The sequence below is a fragment of the Convolutriloba macropyga genome, unplaced genomic scaffold (assembly GCF_964194025.1).
Source record: "Convolutriloba macropyga unplaced genomic scaffold, txConMacr16.3 SCAFFOLD_3452, whole genome shotgun sequence".
Taxonomy (NCBI): domain Eukaryota; kingdom Metazoa; phylum Xenacoelomorpha; order Acoela; family Convolutidae; genus Convolutriloba; species Convolutriloba macropyga.
In genome coordinates this window covers 609-27,628 of record NW_027451554.1, presented here as the reverse complement: position 1 = coordinate 27,628, position 27,020 = coordinate 609, and the positions used below count along the sequence as shown (strand labels likewise).

At 36.0% G+C, this 27,020-nt stretch overlaps 1 protein-coding gene across 1 annotated transcript; it reads right to left on the bottom strand.

The window, feature by feature from the left end:
- Positions 1-2,489: 2,489 nt before the first annotated feature.
- On the bottom strand, positions 2,490-22,611 carry LOC142356785 (sushi domain-containing protein 2-like). Its single transcript, XM_075408578.1, has 5 exons — positions 22,076-22,611; positions 21,485-21,716; positions 18,138-18,343; positions 3,282-3,441; positions 2,490-2,937 (listed from the first exon to the last, which is right to left on the bottom strand). The coding sequence occupies exons 1-5, from the start codon at positions 22,523-22,525 to the stop codon at positions 2,603-2,605; spliced, it is 1,383 nt and encodes a 460-aa protein (XP_075264693.1). The 5' UTR covers positions 22,526-22,611; the 3' UTR covers positions 2,490-2,602.
- Between the last annotated feature and the right edge of the window lie 4,409 nt (positions 22,612-27,020).

The window sequence follows — 27,020 nt, the reverse complement described above, 5'->3', positions numbered from 1 at the left end:
ATATATATATATATATATATATATATATATATATATATATATATATTATTATATATATATATATATATATATATATATATTATATATATATAATATATATATATATATATATATAAATATATATATATATATATATATATATATATATATATATATTTATATATATATATATATATATATATATATATCCATATATATATATATATATATATATATATATATATAAATATATATATATATATATATATATATATATATAAATTTATATCCATGTAGAATTATATACTACGGATATATACCCTAGAAAAGTCTACCTATGGCTTGGATATGGTTGCCAATAATTATCTATGGTGGTTATCCCTGGTTTTTCACGTTACAGGTAATAATTTTAAACCAACTTGTTTTGATTATATCCTAACGTCTGTCCATGCTGAGGGGACGTAATTGAAAAGTTCATTTGAGCACTTTTCGTGTTCAAGTATCATTACAAACAGGCATTGTTGTTTTGTGGTGAAATTTACCTACGAGCAAAACTTCCACTGAAAAAATTTTTTGAAGGATATTGATTCCTTGCACCAAAATTTTACTGGCGAATAAATGAGTTTCTCAAAAAAAGTTAAGTCTGTGTCGAATATCGGGAATTAAATTATATCAATAATTGAGTTAACCTCCCAATATATACATGAAGAAAATAGAAAATGAAATCTTGAATTGTAAAGAATCGTACGAGATCGGGCCGACCAGATTGCTGGCTGGAGGCTTGTTGAAAGTCGCACATAACAGAAAAAGCACATAACTGAATAATAATTCTATAAAAACAAATTTTAAAAAGTAATCTCGAATAACGCAAAAAACAATAGGCTAAATTTGAATTAAAAAGGAGTAGACAAATCATTTTAGATTTCATAAACATATCATTTTAACAAATTTTTTGTTCCGGGAAAGCGTTTTTATGGGAAAATGGTGGTCATTAAACGAAATACAAATTCTTGAAAGTCAATAATTTTACTCTTCCTTTCGAAATCACTGACTCCAACCTCCAATTAAACGTAAATGTCGGGAAACAAAACGTGCATCGTTATAAGAGAATGTCATAGTCATAAAATTTCATACAGCAATAAAAACTCAATGAGATGATAACCGTGAATTTTTTTAATTGATACGTTGTAACAACTTCACTAAAATAACTCAGAACGCTCAGTTAAAATAATTGACTGTAAATAGAGCCAACAGAAAAAATAAATCTAAAAATTTGAACAAGAACATGGAAAAAAATCCTCATTAGATCACTTAAAAGGTACTAAGAGCAAACCAGTCATAGAACTTCCATTTATAAAACAAGTTTAGTCATAGAAATTTCACTTCTGACAATATTGTAATTTTACCTAATTTTAAAATTTTCGATATTTGAATTCAATGTTACATAATAAGAAAATTCTAAGAAAAAAACTTTTGTCAACCCGTGGACAATGATTACTTCTAAAACTATTTGCTGCCATTTGTTTTTTTTAACAAGGCTCACATAGTAATCATATATGTTTAGAAAATATTATATTCATGAACGACAATTAATGAGACGCGGGAAGATCTTTATCAGGTTATGTTAGCTTAGTGGTAGAGAGCCTAAAGTTGTGTTCGGTTTGCCTGTTTTTTAGATTATGTTTCCATTTGGTTAAGTTAATAATTTCACGGCAGACTAGCGAAAGCAGAATTAGAACAACCAAGCAGCTGTGATGAGAGAGATGGAGATTGAGTGATTTATTAGTGCTAGAAATTTAAGATACGAGTTTTGGTTATTAGTTTTTTGTCAATTGAGTGTCTAGAAAAACTCAGAAGAGTTCAACCTAAATTCTTTTCATTTCTTTGATCTAACTGACTAATTCCCTTCAACCGTTAATCTCTACTGTTTAGTTTAGCGAAAAAGAGGAAGTACGTTGATTAAGGCTCAGGTAGATCTAAGAGCGTTTACTTTTTGAAGAGACTTTGAAAAAGAAAATTTAAAATTTCATAGTTTGCAAGTTTATAAAAAAACGTATTTGAAAAATGAATACATTTTTAATTGAACTGTCTTGCTATTAAAATACTAACAAATTTTTTTGTATGTATGAAATTAAATTTTCTCTCACTCACTATGCTCATTATTAAAAGTAAAATCAGCACACGGTTTAGTAATTTTAGCTATTTGTAGATTGATAGCCACAAATCTACAATTCCCCTATACCATCTAAGCATTTGACGAGTATTATTAAGATTTGAAAACTGAGTCGATATATTTCATGGTGTGCTCCTATTTTCGATTCATCAAACTTTTGAATAGTTCATAGAGCGTTTCTACCAGAAGACTGTGACCATCAGAAATTGCTAGTTTTACAAATTGATAACAATATTTTTCACGAAATGCAAGGTTCAGTCCCATCTCCTTTTGAGCCATTCAAGCCATAAGCGGGTCGGTAACATATGCATTGGCGAAACCCTAAATGGTAAGGAAAACAAAAGTTTTTGTTTACGGGGAGATTGGAGGGGAGAAGTGGTGGGGGGGGGGGGGGGGGTTGGAGCGAAGGGAAGGGAACAGAGTTCAGTCCACTTTCAAACACTATTTTGATCAATCTCTAGTCTGTAACATTGACTCAGACTCCACAAGCAATAGATGAGCTCCCCTGTTTGTATCGCCTTTCCGTTTTTTGGTGAGTAATTTTCTCCAGAAAAGGCTCGCGAGTGCTATCAAGACAAACAGAATAATCACCGTGACCGGAGTTGCAATACCTGCAAAATCTCCAGAGTATTTCGTTTCAGAAAAAGTTAGCTCTTTTTCTTTTTCAGAAATAGTCGATGAATCGTCTTTTCTTTTGGTGTCAGCTAGAACTTTCGTATTCGCTGGTTTGGTTTGTAAGATTTTAGCTGGAACCTTTCGCAGTGTTTCGCTCCTTGACACTTCGGCTGAAACAAAATTATGTAGCAATATTATATTCATTTTTCTTAGAGAAATAGAATGGTATAATTTGATGGTAACGTTGTCTATGAATACAGTATGTTATTCTCCAAGATTCAAAATTCCAACCAACTTTTTTTTTGCTTTGCGATTTCATGGCAAGTTTCCATATATGGCGGAAAAATTTTATTCATTGTCGTCAAAACCAGTAAGGAATTATGAATGGTAGCCTCAGCGAGTAGATCGAATTCAAATTTCTGAGTCAAAATTTGAGAAGAGAAATGGTTTAAATTTAAAAAAAAAGGGAGTTCATACACTCAAACTAAGAACAAACCAGCTATTAGAAACTAACCAAACATCTTTTTCAAGAAGGTTTTCTCGGCCTCGACAAAAACTTTGTTGGTGATATTGGCTGCTTCTATTTCGCTTTGAAGTGAAATATAAGCATCAGCTATGCTCACGTTTCCAGTTAAAGACACGTCGCGCATACATGCGGTATCGTTCTTGCACACCTGAAAAAGAAAAGAAATATCCGGAATTTTGTCAAATGGGAAGACGGTTTTTTTGCTGGAGTCTTACCGAGGGACTTTTTTTGTACGACTCCTGTAGAAAGATAATTTTATCATACTCAGAATTTATCGTACAAAAGATCTTACAAATCGTTCGTAATAGGCCAGAATTTTGTATTGTTTTGCGAGAACACCGCCATCAGAAAGAATGATGCAAGGTGTATTGCAGAATGACTGTCGAAGTTGTAATAGGTCAATGGGTTGTTTAGAACTCAATTGTATGAATTTGGGTCCAACTAAACGATCAAAATACATGTATCTTGCAATTGTGCTGATGTCCTGATCTCAAATGCAGGTAAAAAGAATTCGACGAGTTATGTTCCTAACTCGGGTCGAGGTGTAACCGCCATTCAACGCAAAATTATCGAAGATAGGCGGTGACTGCGTAAAATTTTCTAAGATTAGCGGTAGATGCGTTGGAATTAAATAAATCAGGCGGTGAATGCGGCGAAAAAAACTTCATCGCCTTGTAGCGGCGGTGAAGTAACACAATTTCACCTCTGATTTGAGCTGTGAGATTACATATAAATTCAACACTCTGAAAAAGTGTCCAAATTATGTGAAATAAGCTGTGATTGCGATGCAATTACACAAATTCACCGATTAACTTAGTGGCGAAGTTTTTGGCGAACATGAATTCGCCGCTTAGAAAAAAATGTTAAAATTGTGTGAATGCGATGAAATAAATGGTGGTAAGGGAGGAATTGTAAGGTTTAACCCCCCTCCACCCCCTTCAGATTACCCCTTAAACTTACATCTTTTTGACACTTTCTTCTATGCCGAGAATTTAGGTAACTTCACCACTAGAGAAGGCGGTGAACTTAGAAAAAATCACCACATTTCACCGCTAAAATATTTATGTTCACCGCTAAAAATTTCAAATCTTAGAAATAATCGCCGCACATGAATTAAAGAAAGTAGCTTGAATTTGATTAAGTTCAAAACAAAAATACTTAAAACTAAGTGGGAGATGGAGCATTGGAAGACGAAGTGCATGACATGCAGGAGGTGAGAGGTGCGAACCCTTGCAAAGGCGGTGAAATGCGGTGACTTTTTGTAAGCTCTACGCTTACTATAGCGTTGAAATTACATAATTTCAATGCATTTCATCGCAAAAGTTGTACAAAATTTGCGGTAAATTTTTCACCGCTTATCTTACATATTTTTCCAATTTTTCCTCGAGCCGGGGAATTCAAATTCTAAATAAAGAAAACAAATTGGATCTCATCTTTTAATAACTACATTTATGAAAATATCCAAAAAAGAGTTTAGGCTAGCTAAATATCGTTAACAATATTGACGTGTAAAAGTTTTGAGTCATTTTTGATTTAGTTAACAAATAAAGCTTCTAGTTTTTAGATGTTTCTGCAACATCATTAGGTAAGCTTGATGAAATAAGGTCTCCAAATTCTCCAATTTCTTCATTGTCTTCTTCAATTGTTGTTAAATTTTGAACTTGTCGTCTTCCAGAACCTTATTTTGATTGCTGGCCACCAGAGAAAGCTTTTTAGCTTCTCCGGGAAAAATCAAAGAAGTGTCGAAATCCTAACTTTTGATGAAAGTTGGAAAAAATTTCCTGATAAATCTGGTATCCTTAATAGTCTCAATCATCGCTCAATTTTAGCTCAAATTGTGATCAGCCCTTGAATTTGAAGTATAGCGCTATGTTTTATGTTTTTAGTGCCGTAAGTCGAAGATGAACAGTTGAGGTTGGGACTTCACACATGAAGTGCTCTCTTCTCACATTGATTGCACAATTTCTCAATACACTTTGTCAGAGTACAAAACACAAAGTTCAGTTTAATTTCGTTTGTTTCTATTCCTTTCTAAGTCATCATTCAATGATCTTACAAGACCTAACTGATGACCATTGTATGCTCTGGGGTGTGTTATCAAATTCAACTGGGCTCCATCATCTCAACTAATATCGTCAGTCAAATCAGTGTGCTATTTGCACCTGTATCCATCTCAAAAATCTCTTTGCTTTTGTTTTCCAAGTAAAAAACCATTGCCGCAGACAAGCTAAAGAAAAATTCAGTAATGTAAAACTTCCCCATCTCCAATCCTAAGGCTTTTAATCTCAAAAAATCGTCGTCGCTTGGTCACTTTTTCTGAAAACTGTCTAATTTTACCTTAGCTGTTGTTTTTATTTAGTCCGGGACAAGGCCTAGTGGTTTCCGGTTCTTCTTTACATCTATTGCAAAATTTTGGTGTGTTCTTTTTGTTTGGTTTTTCAAAGGTTTCTCCTATTTTGCACCTAATATCTTTTATAATCCAGTTTGCAAACGCGGTCTTTTCTATTTTTTGGTATTAAAAATATTGCTCTAAATTCAGTAATCAACAATACTGGTTTCATTTAATAACTGTGTAGTTGTCTAAGATTTGCTTCAGGGTCACTCAATCTTGGGGTAATTTTAGTTTCACTAATTCCTCTTCGGTATCGCTACTGTTCAAAGTTTTTTTAGTCCTTATAACCGTGCTGTGTGTTATAAACGTTTGAAAATCGACGCTCAATTCTACTTCATCATTCCTTTGAGTTTTTCCTTTTTTGTTATTTTGACTCTCTTCTTAGGGAAAACATAATTATTTTTAACAACTATGGTCTCCTTAAATGGAACAATTAATAGCTTCTGAGGATCCATAGGTGTCCTCAGTTGCAAATATATAAATCTTCTCTATGTCCAAAAAGAAAATACGCTTTGAAGTAGCTTTCTCAGTATTCGGCAAATCCAGAAATAGCCTGTCACTTCTAAGAATGGACATAATTGTTGCTGTCTCTCTCAAGGGCGATAACAATTCACTACTTTGAACTTTGTGTTCAAATATGAACTAAAGATTCTAAACACTGTGCGGTACAATAGTACATATTAGTCTGGGGGCTATTGATTTGGTGCAGCTAATCAAGTTCATTTTATGTTAAATTAATTTATTTCATTTTCATCTACCATTATTTCATTCATCATTTAGTTCTTGTTCTGAAGATCAAATCTTATGTTTTCACACTTTTAAAATTTGTTTATATCAGGTGTATGATATCTTTTGTCTGTTCATGTTGTCTCGTGATTTTAAGTTGCCGCAATCGGAAATGTAGTATTGTGAACAAATTGTTGATCAGTTTAGTTATTTTTCTTTTGCAATCATTCTGCTCAAATCCTTAATTCAAATTAGTTGTCTCTCTCTTCAACTAGAATTCGCTCCGCCAAAAGTCTTAGTTTAGTCTAAATAAAATTTAATCTTATTTTGCTAAGCGAAATACCATTCACTAAACTAGCGCATTTTCGCTCCGCCAAATCTACCTATATTCTGTAACCAGAATATTAAATTCACAAGTAACAAAATTTAGTGTCGATTCGCTCCGCGAATTCACTAATAAATTGCAATTGCGAATTGAGCATTCGGCACCGCGAATCAACTCAATACTACAGATTTATAATCTGTACGACATGGCGCAGTCGGCGAGAATCTAGAAAAACACCGTTGTCGATAGAGCCATTTTGGGAACGACCAACATCGGACCCACCAATCAGATGGGAGAAATGGCGGATTCAAGTAAAACTAGCGATTCTCGCGCGAGAGAATATCACAGTAGACACGCTGTTACAACAAAAACCAAAGACAGTCCGATTGCAAGCGGAACCGAAGTACGAGATGCCAATTGAAGATGCAACAGACGAAACGGAGAGAGACCGTAAGATTAGAAACAATCAATTGAAGTTGCAATGGGATTTAAAATGTCAGGAGATAACAGAAGCGGGAATACTATGCGGGGAACGACCATGGACTCTGTGCGATCAAAAATGTGTATCTTTTTTGTACCTAAGCATTGGTACGGAGGGAAGACGTCTACTTACACAAAAATTCCCTCATGACAATATTTACAATCTGACTACACTCAAACTTTGGGAAATGATGGAGATAGCTTCTATCCGTCCAAGAAATATCACATTTGATCGATATGTGTTCTTTTCTCGAAAGCAGAAAATGGGTGAAACAGTAGAACAATTCTATAGCATTTTAAAATAATTGGCTGAAAATTGCGATTTTGAAAATCGTGAGGAGGCAATCATCAGAGACATTTTCATCACAAACATGTTGGATGATGATATTCAACGGGAAATTCGACGGGATACAGTTGAACCTGAAAGAGCACTCAGCATTGCAGTCAACATGGAAATGGGTAATCAGAATCAGCAGAGAATATCATCTAATAACGGTGCAAATGGCAGTACAGTGAACGCAACACAACAATTCAATCGATTTCGCGGTGCGGGTGTGCGTGGAAATCAATCAAGTAGAGCAGTAGTCAACCGTGCATCAGTTGGGCAATGTCGAGGTTGTGGTCAAGCTTGGACACCAACGCACCGTCAGGTTTGCCCTGCAATGGGTAAGAAATGCAATCACTGTGGTTTGCAAAACCATTTTGCTAAGATATGTCGACGAAAACTTATTAATACACGAAATACACAACAGACCAATCGCATTAACAATTTAAAAACTGCTGAATCATCAAATCAAAATTCAAGTCAGGAAAGTCAAAACGTCAATTATATAAATTATAATGAACAACTTAATTCTGACTATGATTCTTCAGATGAAAGTTACGTTGCAACAGTCGAAAATATTAGTTCACCGATTATAGCACTGAAAAATTTGTCGATAACGATCGGAAACACAAATTGTGGTTTACTTCTCGATTCCGGTAGTGGTTGTACTATTATTAATATGTCACTTGCAGGAGAAAGAATGTACAATTTTTCGCAATCACAATGGTCAGAGAAAAAACTATTAGAATTGAAATCCTTTTCTAATGATATTGTCCAAACTCTAGGCGCTTTGAAAGCGCCAGTAAAATGCAATGATTGGAAAATTCAGAAAGCAAAAATCACAGTCGTAGCTGATAGGTTTCGACCAATACTAGGACGAGATCTTTTTGATCAATTAGGCATCACAATATCTCAGAAACCTTGCCCGAATACAGAAGTCAATAACATAGACCAACCTTGTGCAATAAAAAGATCGCTTCCAAAGGAATTTCCAGATTTGATACCCAGAATGGGAAAATCTAAAAAGCACACGGTTAATTCAAAATTTCACAAAAATTATTGAGTTACACATCAAAAAGGAAGGAAGGTGCCAAAACATCTTCAACCGAAAGTGAAAATTGAACTTGAAAAATTGCTAAACGAAGGACATATAGAAAAATTAAACAATTGTTCTGATCAATATTTCATCTCTCCAATTGTCATCACAGTAAAAAAGGATCAATCAATCAAAATAGCACTCGATTCCAAAATCCTAAATAAAGCCATTCATAAAAACAAGTATATAAATGCCCAATATAGACTCGCCAGATCAAACAATCTCACAAACACTGCCAACGGCGCCGAAAGAGACTGCTTATTTTACTACTCTTGATTTGCAGTACGCTTATAGTCAACTTAAGTTACACAGTGATACAGCCCGCCATTGTAACTTTAATATCGTTAGCGGAGATATGACTGGCACATATCGTTTTAAAACTGGATTTTACGGTCTTACGGATATGCCAGCTGAATTCCAAAAAGCTATTGATTGCACCCTTGCAGGTCTGGATAATACTTTCTGTTTCTTGGACGATATATTAATAGTGAGCAGAGGTAGAATAGAAAAACATCTGGATTTGGTACAAAAATGTCTAATAAAACTAGATCAAGAAAATCTCCGAATAAATCTTGCAAAATGTCATTTTGCAAAAGAAAAAATCGAATGGCTTGGACATAATATTACACAATCAGGTGTAACTCCACTATCGAGTAAAACAGATGCAATCGGAAAATTATCAGCACCTACCAATCTTAAAAAACTTCGATCGTTTATGGGTTCAGTACATCATTTAGGAAAATTCATTCCAAATTTGTCACAACTATGCTACCCTCTCCGAACTCTGCTTAAGAAAAATTCAAAATTTCTCTGGACGGACGAGCTTGAAAAACAGTTCTCCTTGATTAAAGAACAAATTGCGGAAACTACCGAAAACAAACATTTTAACCCGGAATTAGAAACACGAATTAAATGCGACGCTTGACGTAAAGGCTTGGGTTGTGCATTAGAACAACGAACACCTAATGGTTGGCATACAGTAGCATTTGCGTCGCGATTTTTGAATTCAGTTGAGGACAGATATAGCATAAATGAGCTCGAACTTTTGGGTGTTGTCTGGTCCGTGGAACACTTTAAATATTTTTTGTACGGCAAACCCTTTACTGTAATAACTGATCATAGGGCTCTTCTCTCAATCATGAGAGCGAACAGATCTAACAAATCATATGATAGTAGATTGACACGTTGGGTAGATAGATTACTACCATTTGATTTTTCAATTGATCATCTCCCTGGCACAAAAACGGGATTAGTGGAATATATCTCTCGCGATCCTCAACAAAAAGCCGTTAATATATCTGCATATGACGAGCATTTTATAGTAGCAAAATTGGATGTAATTAAACGCGGTGCGAAACGCTTCTTATTAAACGCCGAAAATTACGTCGATTTCCCAGCGCAAAATCAATTTACAGAAAGAGCCTCAATTAATCCAAATTCCTCTAACAATTTATGCAGTGAACTCGCACCGCGATATCCAGAATATTCTACTATTACGAAAAATGATAATTCAATAAACGAATTAACACCAAAAAACTTAAATTCCAATCTCAAAATCGAGACAGCTAACAATCCTCACTCGCTTTTTGCCTTGAATCAATCTACCAAACAGTCGCTTCCTGAATTAAATAGTTTCCAACGAATCGCAAACAAATTTAATACAGTCTACATGATGACTAAAACAAATTCCGACGATGAAACATTGATGCAAGTCAAACAATCAACGCCCTCAAGAGTACGATTTGCAGACGAAGCAGGAACGTCAACAGCCCAAGCAAAACCCGCAACTCCAATCACACCTACCACTGATACGACAACAGTCACTTCGCCTTCAGTAGATGATCTCAACTTGGACTCCTTCAATTTCGCTCTCTCAAAGATCCTCTCTAGCTCCATGATGGCTAGCCTTACAACAAAGGATGCGATTCTGGAAGAGATACGAGATTGCATCCTGACCGAAAATGAAGACCGATGCAAACAGATATCACCCCACATACATTCTTTCTGGAAAGACCTCCATGTTAAGAACGGATGTGTCCGCATTGACGACAGGATTGCCCTTCCCCATGCAATAAAAGACGCATACGTGGACGCCATCCAGACAACAACGTGGTGGCCATAGGGACATAGCTACAGAAACTGCAAAATGCAACCCCTGTGTCAAGATTGGTAAAAATTAAAAATCTATTATACCTGCTAATAAATGGGCACCATTAAAGTTATGCAAAGTTCCAAATGAAGAAATTCAAATTGATTTTGGAGGACCAAATTATAATGAAAGAAATCAAGAGATTTACTTTCTCGCATGTATTGATCGATTTTCAAAATTTTCAACAGCAGAAGTATTTGATAGAGCTAATGCAGATAATATTTTGAAATTTCATCAAGAATATGTTTTGCTGCACGGTATACCTCCTACAATTAGATTGGATCAAGCTCGATGTCAAACGGGACAACAAGTTAAAACATTTTGTAGTCAAAATAATATACAGTTAATTGAAGCTCCAATACACGGTCACAGAGCAATTGGTTTGGTTGAAAAGCTAATTCAAACAATCACGAATCGCTTAGCTTGCATTAAAACGGCGGCGCGAAATCAATTCAATGTGAAAGCATCAATAAATTCAATAATTTATCAGCGCCGAATATGTCGTCAAAAGACTATTAATATATCACCATTTGAGGCACATTTTGGTAGAAAGGCGAATACTCCGTTAAGTAATATAACGACTAAACCAGATCCAAAAAGTCTAACCTACAAAAATATTTTAAATAAATATTTAGATTTGGAGACTGTCCGATGGGAGGAACTCATTGCTGATGACATTGCACAAAACAATCAAAGAAAAGTCTCGATGGCTTATAAGACGTGTTAGCGCCTGGATCTTCGGTAGTAAAAACAAATACATTCACCTCAGTAATTAAAGAACCAGTAAAAAGAGACGCAGCAATCAGAAATTCAGATTTAGCAAAATTTGGTACAAAAGCTGAACGTGAAACTGAACTACAGGTCTATGCAATTTGAAGTCCAAAAAGACCAACGGGAAAAACAACAGAGGAACTAATCAGCCATCCAGAAAGAATCAAGGAAGAAGCTAGAGGGAGGAAAACGTATGAAGCACAGAAAAGTAGCCGATGATGTCAGTACGGTTTCTTCAATACATTCTAATGTCACACGTGCTCTTCGGGTACGAATACCCACTAAGCCAAAAAGACTATTATCAACAGCACCGCCAAAACAACCCACCGGAATAGGTAGCGATTTCGCGGTGCCAATGGAGATGCCATCAACTTCAATTGTTATAGCGGAGCCACCTAGCAGACCAAAATGTAAAGCCGCTACAAAAGCTTCTGTTGCACTAATTCCTTCAAAACGAAAACGTTCAACACCCTCAGTTACCGAATCAGATGATTCCGCCACATCAGTACAAACTTGCCCCCCATACAACATCCAGTTCTGGTGTAATTGGGAAAAACAAAAGAAGACAAATCATCAAGAAACAACAAATCCAAAACAAATCGATAATTTTTGCCATAAAGACGGCCGCTGCCCAAACTCATCAAAGCGAAACTGACTTTCCAGTCGACCCATGTTCACCAACACTATCGTATCCTACTCAATTCTACGTCTCGCCCAATTATGAAGGACCAGAATTATCGATGACAGTCGGTGAGGCCGAAAGATATTATGAAAGTGATAGCGATTAAAAAACATTTAACCAAAACTGTTGACATTTTAAACAATTCTGATTCAAAACAATATTTTATGAATTAATTAACCAGTACATATGATTATTAATTTTCTGATAAATAACTTTGTCATTTATTTTTGTCAAGGGGGAAATGTGGTACAATAGTACATATTAGTCTGAGGGCTATTGATTTGGTGCAGCTAATCAAGTTCATTTTATGTTAAATTAATTTAGTTCAGTTTAATCTACCATTATTTCATTCATCATTTAGTTCTTGCTCTGAAGATCAAATCTTATGTTTTCACACTTTTAAAATTTGTTCATATCCGGTGTATGATATCTTTTGTCTGTTCATGTTGTCTCGTGATTTTAAGTTGCCGCAATTGGAAATGTAGTGTTGTGAACAAATCTTTGATCAGTTTAGTTAATTTTCTTTTGCAATCATTCTGCTCAATTTCTTAATTCAAATTAGTTGTCTCTCTCTTAAACTAGAATTCGCTCCGCCAAAAGTCTTAGTTTAGTCTAAATAAAATTTCATCTTATTTCGCTAAGCGAAATACCCATTCACTAAACTAGCGCATTTCCGCTCCGCCAAATCTACCTATATTCTGTAACCAGAATATTAAATTCACAAGTAACAAAATTTAGTGTCGATTCGCTCCGCGAGTTCACTAATAAATTTCAATCGCGAATTGAGCAATTCGGCATCGCGAATCAACTCAATACTACAGATTGATAATCTGTACGACACACTGAGAGACTATTCACGGTTATAAACTCTGATAACATCAGTAGTTCGAGGATTCAATTCAGCTTAGATAGCAACGCGTAAGAATTCGTACAAAGCATAACAACATGTAAGCATTAAGGTGTACAAAGCAACTGGTGGAACCTAACAGGTTTTTTCGTCTGATGTCATTGACGTCAAATCAGTTCGTATTCAATCGACAATTGTCTAGATAAGCTAAAAATATTAAGCCGAAAACCAGCTTAATCGATACATATCGTGGTTATATTTACCTAAAAAAGGTTAAACGATTTTTTGGGAACTTTCTACGTATATTAGAACATTTTACGCGCATTTAAATTCGATCATAAATACTCAATTCTGCTTGCCTAATAAGTTGATCATTTACTACCAAACAACGGTACTTATCTAAGCGAAAAAAGGAGAGTCTGAATTAACAATAAACTAATACATGATTTCATGCGCTCCGAATCTGGTTCCCGATGACGTTACTCTTTTATTTCGTTTATCAGATTTTGTAGTACCAAAAAATATAGTCGCAGTTACTTTGAAGCAGCTATTAAATTGGTGCTCAAGTTATTAAAAAATGAATTCTAAAGTGTCCAACCAAACTTCATTTCCAATAGCTCTCTTTTCTTTTCAAAGTGTTTAACATCAAACGACTGTACGCAGTTCAGAAGTTATAAATGCCCGATGAGAGCGACCTAATTGCTCCTACAAAAATGAGGGTAATATCGGAAACTATTTCGAAAATTTATATAAATAAACGTAGAAAAAAAAACGAATTACATTCAGTTTAGAATATAGGGAAGAGAAATACTTCGCAAACACTGCCACTTTACACAAATACACAAAACGCGGATTTGACATACAAAAAGGCAATCCATTTCAAGTCTTACAATCACGCTTGGGTTTTACATTAGAACAAAACAAGATTCACAATTTATGACACAAAAAACAGAGGACATTTCTGGCACCGACTCAGGCTCGAACCCATACCCCTCGCTTCACAGCCACAGGTCTAATCCCTTGCGCTACCGACGCCTGTTACTGTTGTCTATCCGTTGTGGCTACATACGAAAAATGGTCGATGGCTTTTTGTCTCGCTTGTTTTTGCTAAGCCGTATGCTTAATGAGCGAAAAAACATTTACAGATCAGGCACTTAAGCATGGTCGTGTAGGCTGCATGTTTAAAGATCGCTAAAACACGTGAAGATAGGAGCGTTGTTAACCATTGCGTTCAAGTGCGACTTACATTTTTTATATTAGATATAGAAGAATCAATATTTAAGGGAAATAAAGGAGGCAGCAAGAAGGAAACACAGTAGTGGATGAAAATCAAGATTCACCATTTATGACACAAAAAACAGAGGCCATTTCTGGCACCGACTCAGGCTCGAAACCATGCCCCTCGCCTCACCGCCACAGGTCTAATCCCTTGCGCTACCGACGCCTGTTACTGCTGTCTCTTGAATTGGCTACAAACGAAAAATATTGGTCGATAGCTTTCAGTCTCGCTTGTTTTTTCTAAGCTGTGTGCTTAATGAACAAAAAAACATTTGCAGATCAGTCACTTAAGCATGGTCGTGTAGGCTGCATGTTAAAGGATCGGTAAAGCATGTGGAGATAGGAGCGTTGTTAACCATTGCGTTCAAGTGCGACTTACATTTAATAAATTAGATATAGAAGAATAAATAGGAAGGGAAATAAAGAAGGGAGCAAGAACGAAACACAGTAGTGGATGAAAAACAAGATTCACTATTTATGAAACAAAAAACAGAGGCCATTTCTAGCACCGACTCAGGCTCGAACCCATGCCCCTCGCTTCACAGCCACAGGTCTAATCCCTTGCACTACCGAGGCCTGTAATTGTTGTCTATCCATAGTGGCTACATACGAAAATTGGTCGATGGCTTTTTGTCTCGCTTGTTTTTGCTAAGTTGTATGCTTAATCAGAAAAAAAACGTTTACAGATCAGGCACTTAAGCATGGTCGTGTAGGCTGTATGTTTAAAGAACGCTAAAACACGTGAAGATAGGAGCGTTCTTAACCATTGCGTTCAAGTGCGACTTACATTTATTATATTAGATATAGAAGAATCAATAATAAGGGAAATAAAGCAGGGAGCAAGAAGGAAACACAATAGTGGATGAAAAACAAGATTCACCATTTATGACACAAAAAACAAAGGCCATTTCTGTCACCGACTCAGGCTCAAACCCATGCCCCTCGCTTCACCGCCACAGGTCTAATCCCTTGCGCTACCGACGCATGTTACTTCTGTCTCTTGAATTGATTACATACGAAAAATATTGGTCGATAGCTTTCAGTCTCGCTTGTTTTTTCTAATCTGTGTGCTTAATGAGCAAAAAAAACATTTGCAGATCAGTCACTTAAGCATGGTCGTGTAGGCTGCATGTTAAAGGATCGGTAAAGCGTGTGGAGATAGGAGTGTTGTTAACCATTGCGTTCAAGTGCGACTTACATTTAATAAATTAGATATAGAAGAATAAATAGGAAGGGAAATAAAGAAGGGAGCAAGAACGAAACACAGTAGTGGATGAAAAACAAGATTCACTATTTGTGAAACAAAAAACAGAGGCCATTTCTGGCACCGACTCAGGCTCGAACCCATGCACCTCGCTTCACAGCCACAGGTCTAATCCCTTGCACTACCGACGCCTGTTATTGTTGTCTATCCGTTGTGGCTACATACGAAAATTGGTCGATGGCTTTTTGTCTCGCTTGTTTTTGCTAAGTTGTATGCTTAATCAGAAAAAAAAAACGTTTACAGATTAGGCACTTAAGCATGGTCGTGTAGGCTGCATGTTTAAAAATCGCTAAAACACGTGAAGATAGGAGCGTTCTTAACCATTGCGTTCAAGTGCGACCTACATTTATTATATTAGATATAGAAGAATCAATAATAAGGGAAAAAAAGAGGGAGCAAGAAGGAAACACAGTAGTGGATGAAAAACAAGATTCACCATTTATGACACAAAAAACAGAGGCAATTTCTGGCACCGACTCAAGCTCGAACCCATGCCCCTCGCTTCACCGCCACAGGTCTAATCCCTTTCGCTACCGACGCCTGTTACTGCTGTCTCTTGAATTTGCTACATACGAAAAATATTGGTCGATAGCTTTCAGTCTCGCTTGTTTTTTCTAAGCTGTGTGCTTAATGAGCAAAAAAAAACATTTGCAGATCAGTCACTTAAGCATGGTCGTGTAGGCTGCATGTTGAAGGATCGGTAAAGCATGTGGAGATAGGAGCGTTGTTAACCATTGCGTTCAAGTGCGATTTACATTTAATAAATTAGATATAGAAGAATAAATAGGAAGGGAAATAAAGAAGGGAGCAAGAACGAAACACAGTAGTGGATGAAAAACAAGATTCACTATTTATGAAACAAAAAATAGAGTCCATTTCTGGCACCGACTCAGGCTCGAACCCATGACCCTCGCTTCACAGCCACAGGTCTAATCCCTTGCACTACCGACGCCTGTTATTGTTGTCTATCCATAGTGGCTACATACGAAAATTGGTCGATGGCTTTTTGTCTCGCTTGTTTTTGCTAAGCCGTATGCTTAATGAGCAAAAAAAAACATTTACAGATCAGGCACTTAAGCATGGTCGTGTAGGCTGCATGTTAAAGGATCGTTAAAGCATGTGGAGATAAGAGCGTTGTTAACCGTTGCGTTCAAGTGCGACGTACATTTAATATATTAGAAGTTCAGCAACAGAGTTTTAGGCTGAAATAATGCGCGGAAATTGTCTTAGATATCCGAAAAAACTAGTGACTAAGTGCACTTTTTTTTCCAGTCAGATGTAGTCAATGGTGACATTTTCTGTTCATTTCGAAAGATAAAAAGTATTTATAGGTGTTTATAGGTCAAACAAAGATGAGAGTTTCGGTATATCTCGCAAACTCTGCTCACCTGCAACCTTATTGCAAAGAAATTTACATGCATTAAGTAAATATTTCTTTGACTTTTAAAAACGCGACTCAATTTTTGGACCACATCTTTGAGACTAAATTTTGGCATAAAAGCCAATTCTTTCTGACAAACCTACCTGTTGTTACGGTAAAAAAATATCGGTAACATTTAAAAAGAGAAACTAATTTGTAAATAACTGCGACAACTTTTTTTTTCAATTTTCTCAAAATAAGAGAGAAGTAAAAAGAGATTTCAAAAAAGACTTGCGCCAAGAGAGTTGTGAATCTTGAAAACGTTGCAGCTTATTACAAACTTTTTTACTTTGAACTAACTTTTTTTCGGAAGCAAATAGAAAACAAACGATCAACAATTTCTGTCAGCATATTTAACGCTGCACTTATCAATTAGCAATCCATTTTATATTTTCTCCAGGAGATGAAGGATTTTTTCAAAAGATAAGTTAGTTTTTCATGCTTCAATCAATTTGCTCAGATTCCGCTCTATACCAATGAGAAAGCAAGCACAACGAAAAACTCAAGCGGTTGTTGTTGTACAGTTTTGCAAAAAAACCAATAGTGTAAGAATCTAACGAAGGATGGTTTGCCATAGTTACACATGATTGCCATGTCTATTGCTATTTGACACAGTTTTAGAACTGCTACGAAATTGCATCCAAACATTAGATTAATTAAAGTCTAAAACTTGTTAAACAAACGATAGGAAATCAGTCTCGCTGGTTTAGCTTTCTCAACTCGTACCGTTTTATACGTTTAAAAGTCAGGATTAATTGCTAATTTCTATAGGTTTCTTGGACCGGGACCTTGACCAATAAATCAGATGGTCTTTACACTTTTTTAATGAAAATCAATTGTGCCTGTTTCTTTTTTTCGAAAAAACCATTCGCTTTGTCGGGTTCAAAGTTACCTATTGACTTTTTCTACAAATTAGAGGAAAAATTCTAACCTTTTCTGCAAAAAACTTTAAGTTGAAATGATTTTGCAGTTTCTTTGTTTGGCTTAGATGACGCACTTAAGTATTTTGACGCCAGTTTTTTATCCAAAAAACGGGGAAATATCGTACTACAACCTGTGTTAGAGAAACAGGAAAAAAGACAATCATACCAGTGCAGCTTGCAGTTCCTTTTCGACACTCTCGAAAGAGATCTGGTAGATTGGAGTGAAAGGTTGTCCCATCCTTATTTCCTTCTCAATCGCAGATATTATGGACTTCACTGTAAAAATCCAGTCTGATTTTTCCACTTTCCAGGTTTCGCCAAAATCATGATGTAGAGTTAGGTAATCTGACTTTGGATCAAGTGTGGTTCCATCTGAAACAATTTGGCGACATTAGTCCTTATCAAAGAATTGACTTTATCATGTTGTTTTAGACCACGACACAAAGTTGGAACACTTGCGAACATTTCAAAGGTCAAAGTTTGCAATTAAGACATACAAATATTGGCATACTAATGTTCATTTACATGTCAAGAGTTTCTCAAATATTCTCAGTTACTTCTCAAAGAGTTTCAATTCTTCAAAAGTTTCATGTTTATTTCAAAATGATTCACCATTTACTGTTAGTTCTATAAATCAAAGAATCTATTTGTTTTTTTTGAAAAAAATGAGACGTACAAAGGAGAATCAACACGCTGGTTCCAGTTGCGGAAATAAACCCCCACGGAAAAACCCACTTCATTTTAGATAGGAAATAAACACCCACGGAAATAAACCCCCACGGAATTAAACCCCCACGGAAATAAACCCCCACTTTATTATTAAAGAGCTGCGCATTTAGCGCGTTTGGCCATGCCTCGCCTGCCATGGCCATGCCTCAGCGGCCCACGAGACTTGATATGAAACTATCACAACCGAACAAATTCTAATGACCAAAATTCGATTTTAAAATGGGGGTTATTTTCCGTGGGGGTTTATTTCGTATCTAAAGTTAAGTGGGGGTTTTTTCTGTGGGGGTTTATTTCCTCGAACCGCTGGTTTTGGTATACCCCCATAATGATTCTTGGCAATTGGAACGTTACTTAGCGTTGCAATTTTGGGGGAGGGGCTAAAACGTTATAATCATAACACGTTGCTATTTACGTACGAAAGCTTATACGTTGCTTATTATAGCGTTTGAATTGAAACTTCGTAAGTCTGATTTTGTCAGTTTTAAGCTCAAAACCTTCACCTAAAATGCATTTCAATAAGACTTGGCGTTAAAAACTGTGAAACATTTATTGGAATAAAGATGCACATCAAGACCAGGTCTTGTCATACAGTCCAGAACCAAAGTGTCCATCGGAGTGCACTGATTGAGCTCAATTTGATCTAAGGTCAAAAAAGGATTTTTTTTAAAAAAGAGAGAACTGGCTCGAAACCTCCTTTGATAAGACCATTCACTGATTCTCATAAAAAAGGATTTCATATGCCTAAAGTATGTTTTAATCAACTTGTTTACTGGAAAAAACGAGAGACGTTTTTTTTCTCAAAAAACATGAGTTTATTTAGAGATTAAAGTATTTAAGTTTGCACCAAAAACAATATTCTTACTTGTCCACTTTAACATAAACATTACAACAATTTTTCCGTGACCAATTTTTGTGAGCGCTGTTTTCCAATTTTTTAAGGCATCCCAAAAAAACACTTAAAAGATTTCAAATCTTATCTGATTGTACAATAAACGGATCCTCAGCGACGAAGGATACTGAATGCTTAGCATATGTTTTCAAAAGACGGTTTTCTTGAAACAAATTGAACCAAGCTAAAACGTTATAACACCCTTAATTGGCATTATTAAAATATACAGCATAAAATATAGAAAATTTTATCAAACAAAATCTATTAGTGGTTCACATTTCTAACATGAAAAACAAATTGGACTATTCTGTGCCCGGCTTTTTTTGGTGAAAACGATTTTCATTTTTTGGGGTATCCCAGAAAACTTTTTAAGTGGAGATGATGTAATTACTCTCTATGAAAAGATTCGCAACCACAGTAGAGTTTTCACTCATTTATATTTTATGAAAAAAATGCCAGCAATTCATGTCCCTATAACCAAATCTCAGTAGTCTTGTTGTAGTCATTTCAATCATTTGTTAGATTTATCAAAAGTTTTGGGTATTCCAAATTAGCAACTTTATCGTACAAACTCTGTGTTTCTGGTATTCAGGAACTCAAAAGCGACTGCTTGTTGTATAGAATAATTAGAGACGCACATTTTTCTCATTTTAGCAATTTCCCTGATACAAATTTAAGCGTTGCCGGATTGTTTTCATTTTCTTATAGACAATATAAATGCAGGAAGAAGATTTTTTGAGAACTGTCTCTGCTCCTACATATTCTCATTGTGTTTAAAGAAAAATGAAGAACTTAGGAAAAAAAATAAAACCAAATTTCAAAACTGAAAAATTTTATTTTTCAATATTCAGTTAGTATAGCTTTTATTTCACACCCAGAAGGACCTATCACTGAACATAAAGTAATTTTACTGAATATTGTACTTCCTTTCGCATGGGTAAGCGCAAAAATTGGGGAAAAGAATTTTGCAACAAAAAAATATTTGACCATTGTCTATTTTTTGAGAGTTTACTGATATGGGCTGTCGATATGTTTGGCTACGAATGTGTGCAATTTTACAATACAAAGAACTCGGTCGTTATTGTTGAGGCACTTAGACTATCGTCTATTTTAGACAATCACAAAATGTTTTGATTGGTTGCTGGACTAGTATGGGAAACGGCAAAAATGAGCCGCATCTGATTTAATTCTTGTCAATCTTTCCCCTAGGTTCATTTTAAGTAAACTATTGAGCCTGTTAAAGATTGACAATGGATCTTTTTGTGGCTGTTAAAATTATATTCTATCAAGTAAAACCGTTTATGCTCAAAGAAGGATTCTCCATTTCTCGCGGAAAACGGCAGTTTCTAGAGTAGATATCAAAGGTATTGACTAAACTGGTCCCAAGATGAGTTGCTCAACCCAAAAGAGATTGGCCAAACGGACTTGGGTCACAGATAAAGAGTTCAAGCCTAACAGACTCAAATCCAGGTGTGGGCCTGACCGAACAGACACAAGGCCGACAATGGGCCAAGCCGAACAGACCCAAGACAAAGCCTGGGCCTAACCAAACAGACCAAAGACCGACTACGGACCAAACCGATTAGATCCAATTCAGTTTAAGGGCCAAAGAAAACAGACAGACGGCGTGGTATGAGCCAGACCGAACATACCCAGTTCAGGTACGGCCCAGACGGAGGAGCGTGACCAAAACTTTTTCAGACTATGAGCTCGGTCTATGGGCCGAGGACTTCATCCTTCGGTGTCTCTGTTTGCATACTGTTCAAACTGAATGCAGTTCCATTACGATGAAATAAAAACTTTTTTTTTAGAATGCAAGCTCTCCTATTGGCCATTTACAGTTTTCAGCGCCAGTTAAGTATACTCTCTCAGATAGAAAGAAAAGTCGCACTAACTTGAAGTTTGGAAGTCATCAGTTGGATCTCCATTGAACACACCCATGAGACCAGCTGTCTGGTTTACGAAAGTTGGAGGCACAGAAATCAACAGATCCAGCATATGCACCACTTGAACCACGACAATCAAATTGTTTCCCAGGAAATGGAACTTGTACCTTTTGTTTTCACTGTTCTCGTGAAGTTCAACGTTTGATAGAACATACCCGTTGAGTTTTCCCAGTTTGCGAACCTTGATGCTCTCCCTTTTATTGTTAAAATATCAAAAGAAGAATTTATTAACCTGTTTAAAGCACGTTAAAATTAATTTAAAATGTTGTTATCAGTTAGATATCTTAGCATTCTTTATTCTGTTAGATAAAACTTGGCGACTGGAAATGAACGCTGGACACCAAAATTTTTTATATTCAAAAATATCATCTTTCTCTAACTTTTCTTTCATCTTTTTTTTTAATTTTTAGAATTTTCACTAGAAAAAATTAATTTTGGCTATTGTTGAACCAATCAACTGTAATGAAAACTGCCGTCTAATCTGTCACAATTTCTACAACCTTAAAAGGGAAAGTAAAAATATAGTGTATTAGACATTACAAAGCTATTGATAGCCAGTGTAAAAACCCCGTCTTCAGTGATATGACATTCCAAAAGTGTTCCATCGTATTTGACAGCAATTCCAGAGAAAACTGTTCCGTTTCCCAATCTTCGCATGCTGACTTGAATGTTTGTGGGCACATCTTGGGAAGTAGTAAGCATTGTATAAACGCCCAAACCCATGAATGGGTAGTTGACTCCATCTGCTGTTTCGATATCCGGATCCCCTCTGTTAAATCTGATGTTGTGTGGCCAGTAGGTACCAGTTATTGTTTTCCTCAAATTTCTGAATTTTTCTTGACATTGAGGGCGATAAGGAGGCATGCGAAAACAACACATAGTGTAAGGGTACAAATCATTCCAGAAATGAGCCTGCAGGTTGTACAAAGAGTTCAGCTCCCTGTGCATTCGACCAGCTCCAATTAGCGCGGGGTTATAGCCGCCTTCCATTAAAACTCCGTTGGCGTAACAACATTGATTGGACACAGTTATGGTCCTTTTAGCGGTTTTTCCCAATTAGTTTATTAAAAGACCACTGGAAAAACATCGGAGAGCCTGTGAATATAGGGTAAACGCACTTGTAACCAACACGGAGCTAACTTAGTTTACCTCACTCCATTTGGGCACGTAAACGAATACCAGGAGAGATGAGGTCGAGATGTGCCTAAAGCGATGGGTTGGGGGGGGGCAACGGGTATTAGGGGGGTTAAGGGTGGTTAAGGGGGGTGCTTTTTATTACGCGGAAATATCCGCATGTCAACGCTTGACCAAAGTTTAGATCAATAGCGAAAAAAGTCTGATAACTGAAAGTTGCCTCCAGATTTAAACATAAAATTGTTCTACAGAGAAAAAAAAGTTATAGGTAAGCAGCTCTTTCAGAAGAATAGAACGAAAAGGCATATTTGTTCCTTTTTTCTTACGGCTGATAAATAAGTATAAATAGGGCAACGAATGTAAACATTTTTGGTGAGAAAGATTTATACATGTTAAGTAAACATTTCGAGTTCTAATGTGACGTTCAGAAAAAAACGATTGTTTCAAAACCGACGATTCGATCTCAATGTAATAAAGTCCTTCCCTTGTTTGACTTGTAGTCACCTTTTCCAAGAAAAATAGAGGACTTCTATTGGTTGAAATTGACATATCCAAGTGCGGGTGGTTTGACTTTTTTGCTAGCCATGATTGATTGAAGACATGCTTTCCTCCAAGAGAATATGCTTCACATTGCAAATAATTAAAAAATTGAAAAAAAAAGAAATTGAAATTTTGATATTTGCTGGCGAGCGAATGGTAACAACGTTAGTGAAAACGCGAGCTGCCTCAATGTTTTTTTGACAATGCCGGAAATTAGTTAAGCTGTTTGGTGACATAAAGATCAATATCTCCTACAAACGGATTACACTATCTACTTTGTGCAATTTGCAATATATATATATATATATATATATATATATATATATATATATATATGTATATATATATATATAATTATTTATTAAGAAGGTTGAAGTGGGTTGAAGGTTCGAACTATCTTCACATGGTTGGTGATCAAAAAAATGTCTTGTATCTGACTTGAAAAAAGCAAGATAAAAGTGACTGAGGTGGTCACCATACAGCATTCAGCTAGCTAAATGTTTTTAAAATTTTTCAGGTTTCGAAAGAAAAAGTTTTGCAAACCCCAACTTTTTTAATCTAATTATTAGCCTGAGGTCACTGCAAGGGGCCCCTCAGACAAAGAAAAATCGAATAACGGAAAACTATTTCTATAAAGAGGAGCAAGTCAATTATTTTTTTTGTAATATAAAACTTAGACGGGAGCAAACACCTGACTTGTGCATTGACATTTGCTAAGAAAAACAAAATTTTCTTTTTCGTTTAGAATAAAAGAATAGTTGTTATTGTGTGTAGATATGGAGTTACCACACATAAAAGCGTGGTTCTTTTGTCTACGAAGTTTCATGGTAAAAAGAGCGAATGTCTGCGGATATGTAAACAGAAATTTACCAAATTTTCTATTATGGGCTGCTGATTGTATATCTTCAGTCTATTTTTCATCTATTGCCATCTGATGATTTTTAATGATATCTGTCTTGTAACTGCTTTGTCCTGCTAAATATTCAGAACAAAGAAGAACATCAGAAATCCTCTTGACAAATTGAACATATTGGCACGTGTTGTTTTGTTGCTTTTCTTGTTGTTGTTGTTGTTGTAGCCGCAGATATTCGGTCGTCAAGGTCATTAGAGTGGGGTTGTGGTCCTAGATGACTGATGGGATGGTTGGCTTGTCGCCTCGGTGGTGAGGACTGTCAGCCCCCTCCCACCAGTCAACTGGGGAAGGCTTGCAGCTAAGCTGTCTTGTGTGTTGGTAGTGTCTTGCGTTGCGGGTTGAGTCATTGCTTCGCTGGTTTCTAGGCCCACGAAAACAGCGGCGTCAATCGGGTGAGTCCACAGGGACTCAACTGTGAGGTTTGTTCTCCTAGCTTCGCAGTTGAAAAGATGGTGGGTGTTGTGAGGGCCTTTTCCACAGCCATTGCATGCGTTGGGTATGGTGTCGTTGATGCGGTGGTTTTAGCTGTTTAGCAGAGTGCTATACCCAGATCTTAGTTGGCTCAGCTTGCATCTAGATTCCCGCAGGAGCCGCTGTTCCTCCGGATTTATTGCCGGGGGCTTACACCCTAGTACTTTTGAAGTGGTGCTGTTAATGTGGCGGCGCACTTCGCGGGTATGCAGGATTTTCAGGCCCTCTTTGTATGCAGCGTGCGTGGTATGGGTCTTCTTGTCGATCAGGTCTACCACATCATTTTTGAATTTTGCTTCCAGAGTAGGTTTCAAGTTCCTGTTTTGCTGCTGATTTACAGTGTGGTGGTCTACTTTGTCACGCTGGAAAGATCTTAAGAGAAATTGTTTCGAGAGCAGGTTGTTGTGCTCCTGTACCGGCAGCGTTTCGATCTCTTGGTGCAGGTGCCCGGCATCTGTCATACGCGTGCAACCAAGAACAGTGCGGAGTGCTGCATTCTGTTTCATTTGTATTTTTTTCAAGTTCGTTTGGCTGATAGTAGGAGTCCAAATTGGTGCAGCGTAATTGATGACACTTCTCCCAAATGCTTTGAAAGTTGCTTTTCTATTCTTTATTGACACAGTTTGCCTTGGGCGTTTCCACGTTTTCTTTTACTGGTATTTAACTTATTATTTCAGAGAAGAGAAAAGACAAACTTTTCCTTCAATTATTAAGAGCACGAGAGTTCTCTTGCTAATTCTGTGTCTGTAATATTTTGACGAACTTTAAAACCACCGTTCATTATCGAAGGTATTTAAGCAAAAAAAGCCCATTTCAATGCCGCACTTTGTAACTGAGTGATAATTTCGTTGACTTTTGAAGCATGGACAATTATGATGTGACTCTTGCCTTTCTTCACTTTGGACTGCCCGGCAAACTTCATCTGGTGCAGTTTTTTAAAAAACTTTTTCGAATCAATTATTTCAATCTCTATTGACATAAGTCATTTTTTTATTTGATTGTCAGCTCCAACTTTCAACTCTAAGACTTTGTTTAAAAACAATGCGAGGTGTTTCAAAACTTCTCTTTCTATCTCATTCTGTTATAAGTTGTGCTGAATGTGCACAAACACAAAAATCTGAAGGAAATTCAGTCGGATAAAATGTATATCTATTGTTCAGTGTAGCTTTTCAAAACACTTATTAAAATTTTAGAGGCGATTTCAAATAAAAATTGGAATCAATTTCTTATCGCTAATGGAAACTTTGTCATACTAATATTTTTGATTTCTTTGAAAAATTAAATCTTATCTAATGGAAATGTAATTTATTAGAGGATTTGAGTTTGCGAACAGTTGGAATCAATAAAACGACAATTGGTCATTCGTTAATGATCGGATTAATTTTTATCTGTCCCAAAGTTTTATTTCATTTGCTAATCAAACAAAATCATGATTAATGTTGCAACATCGATGTCATTCCAACTCAACAAAAATCTTACTTATTGTGTCGCAAAACAGAATCAGTCTCAATTGATATCCAATCCAGTATTTCAAAAACTAGATTAAAAAAGAATGAAAATAATTTTTTTTGATGAGTATGGTTTGGACAGACAACATCCAAAAGTGAAGAGACACCTTATGAACTGATTTGTGAACTGATTAGGAGAAAACATTTCTCAAGTTTTTGTGCTATCTTATAAAATTATTTTTTAAAGAGTGCAATTGAGCGGGAAAAAAGCATAAATGAAAAGTTGGAGTCTATCAAAAAATTTTTAAATTGGAAGTATGATTGCTTTCCAAAAAAAGCTCTTGCGTTCTTTCTCCAGCTATGGATAGTAAATTTTGCCGCTCATACAACTTTTTTTCTGCATTTTCTCTACGCCTATTGATATTTCACAAAAATAGAACAAATCAGCTAGAGTGATTTGAGATTTCATTTATAGTTAGGATTTCCAATTCAATTAACTGGTATTATGTCTATTTTAGATTTTCTCTAATTCAAAAATATTAGGATTTATACAAAATTAGTTAGAATAAAATCAGAGAGTTGACAAATAGTCTCGGATCATATGTTACCTAAAATATTTTGTAGTATAAAAGTTCCCTTTTAACTCAAAATATTTTAGTTTGATACATTGTAAATACAATCTGAACCAATGTTGCTGTAGTTTGCGTTGTTGTTTTTGTATGCCAGTTTTAAATGGCATAGCCACATAAATTTTAGTTGAAACGCATGATGTATTAGATTTTCGGCCAAAGTAATCTGATTTTTTTGGTCTTCGATTACATGCTTTGTCATTTTGTTCTCTAGATAAACATCAGTTATCCGGGACTATTTGCTACTCGAGAATATAAATTCGTGACTATTTTTGAAGGGCGTCTCTTGATTTGTTCTTGCAAAACTGTGTTTTCTCCTTCTTTGGGACAATGGAAACTTTGTTTGCAAA

Coding starts and splice junctions, on each gene's coding strand:
- LOC142356785 (XM_075408578.1), bottom strand. CDS start 22,525: ATGGAAGGCGGCTATAACCCCGCGCTAATTGGAGCTGGTCGAATGCAC. Junction 18,344..21,484: donor TGATGACTTCCAAACTTCAA/GTTAGTGCGACT, acceptor AAATTGTTTCAG/ATGGAACCACACTTGATCCA. Junction 2,938..3,281: donor CTTCTTGAAAAAGATGTTTG/GTTAGTTTCTAA, acceptor ATTTTGTTTCAG/CCGAAGTGTCAAGGAGCGAA.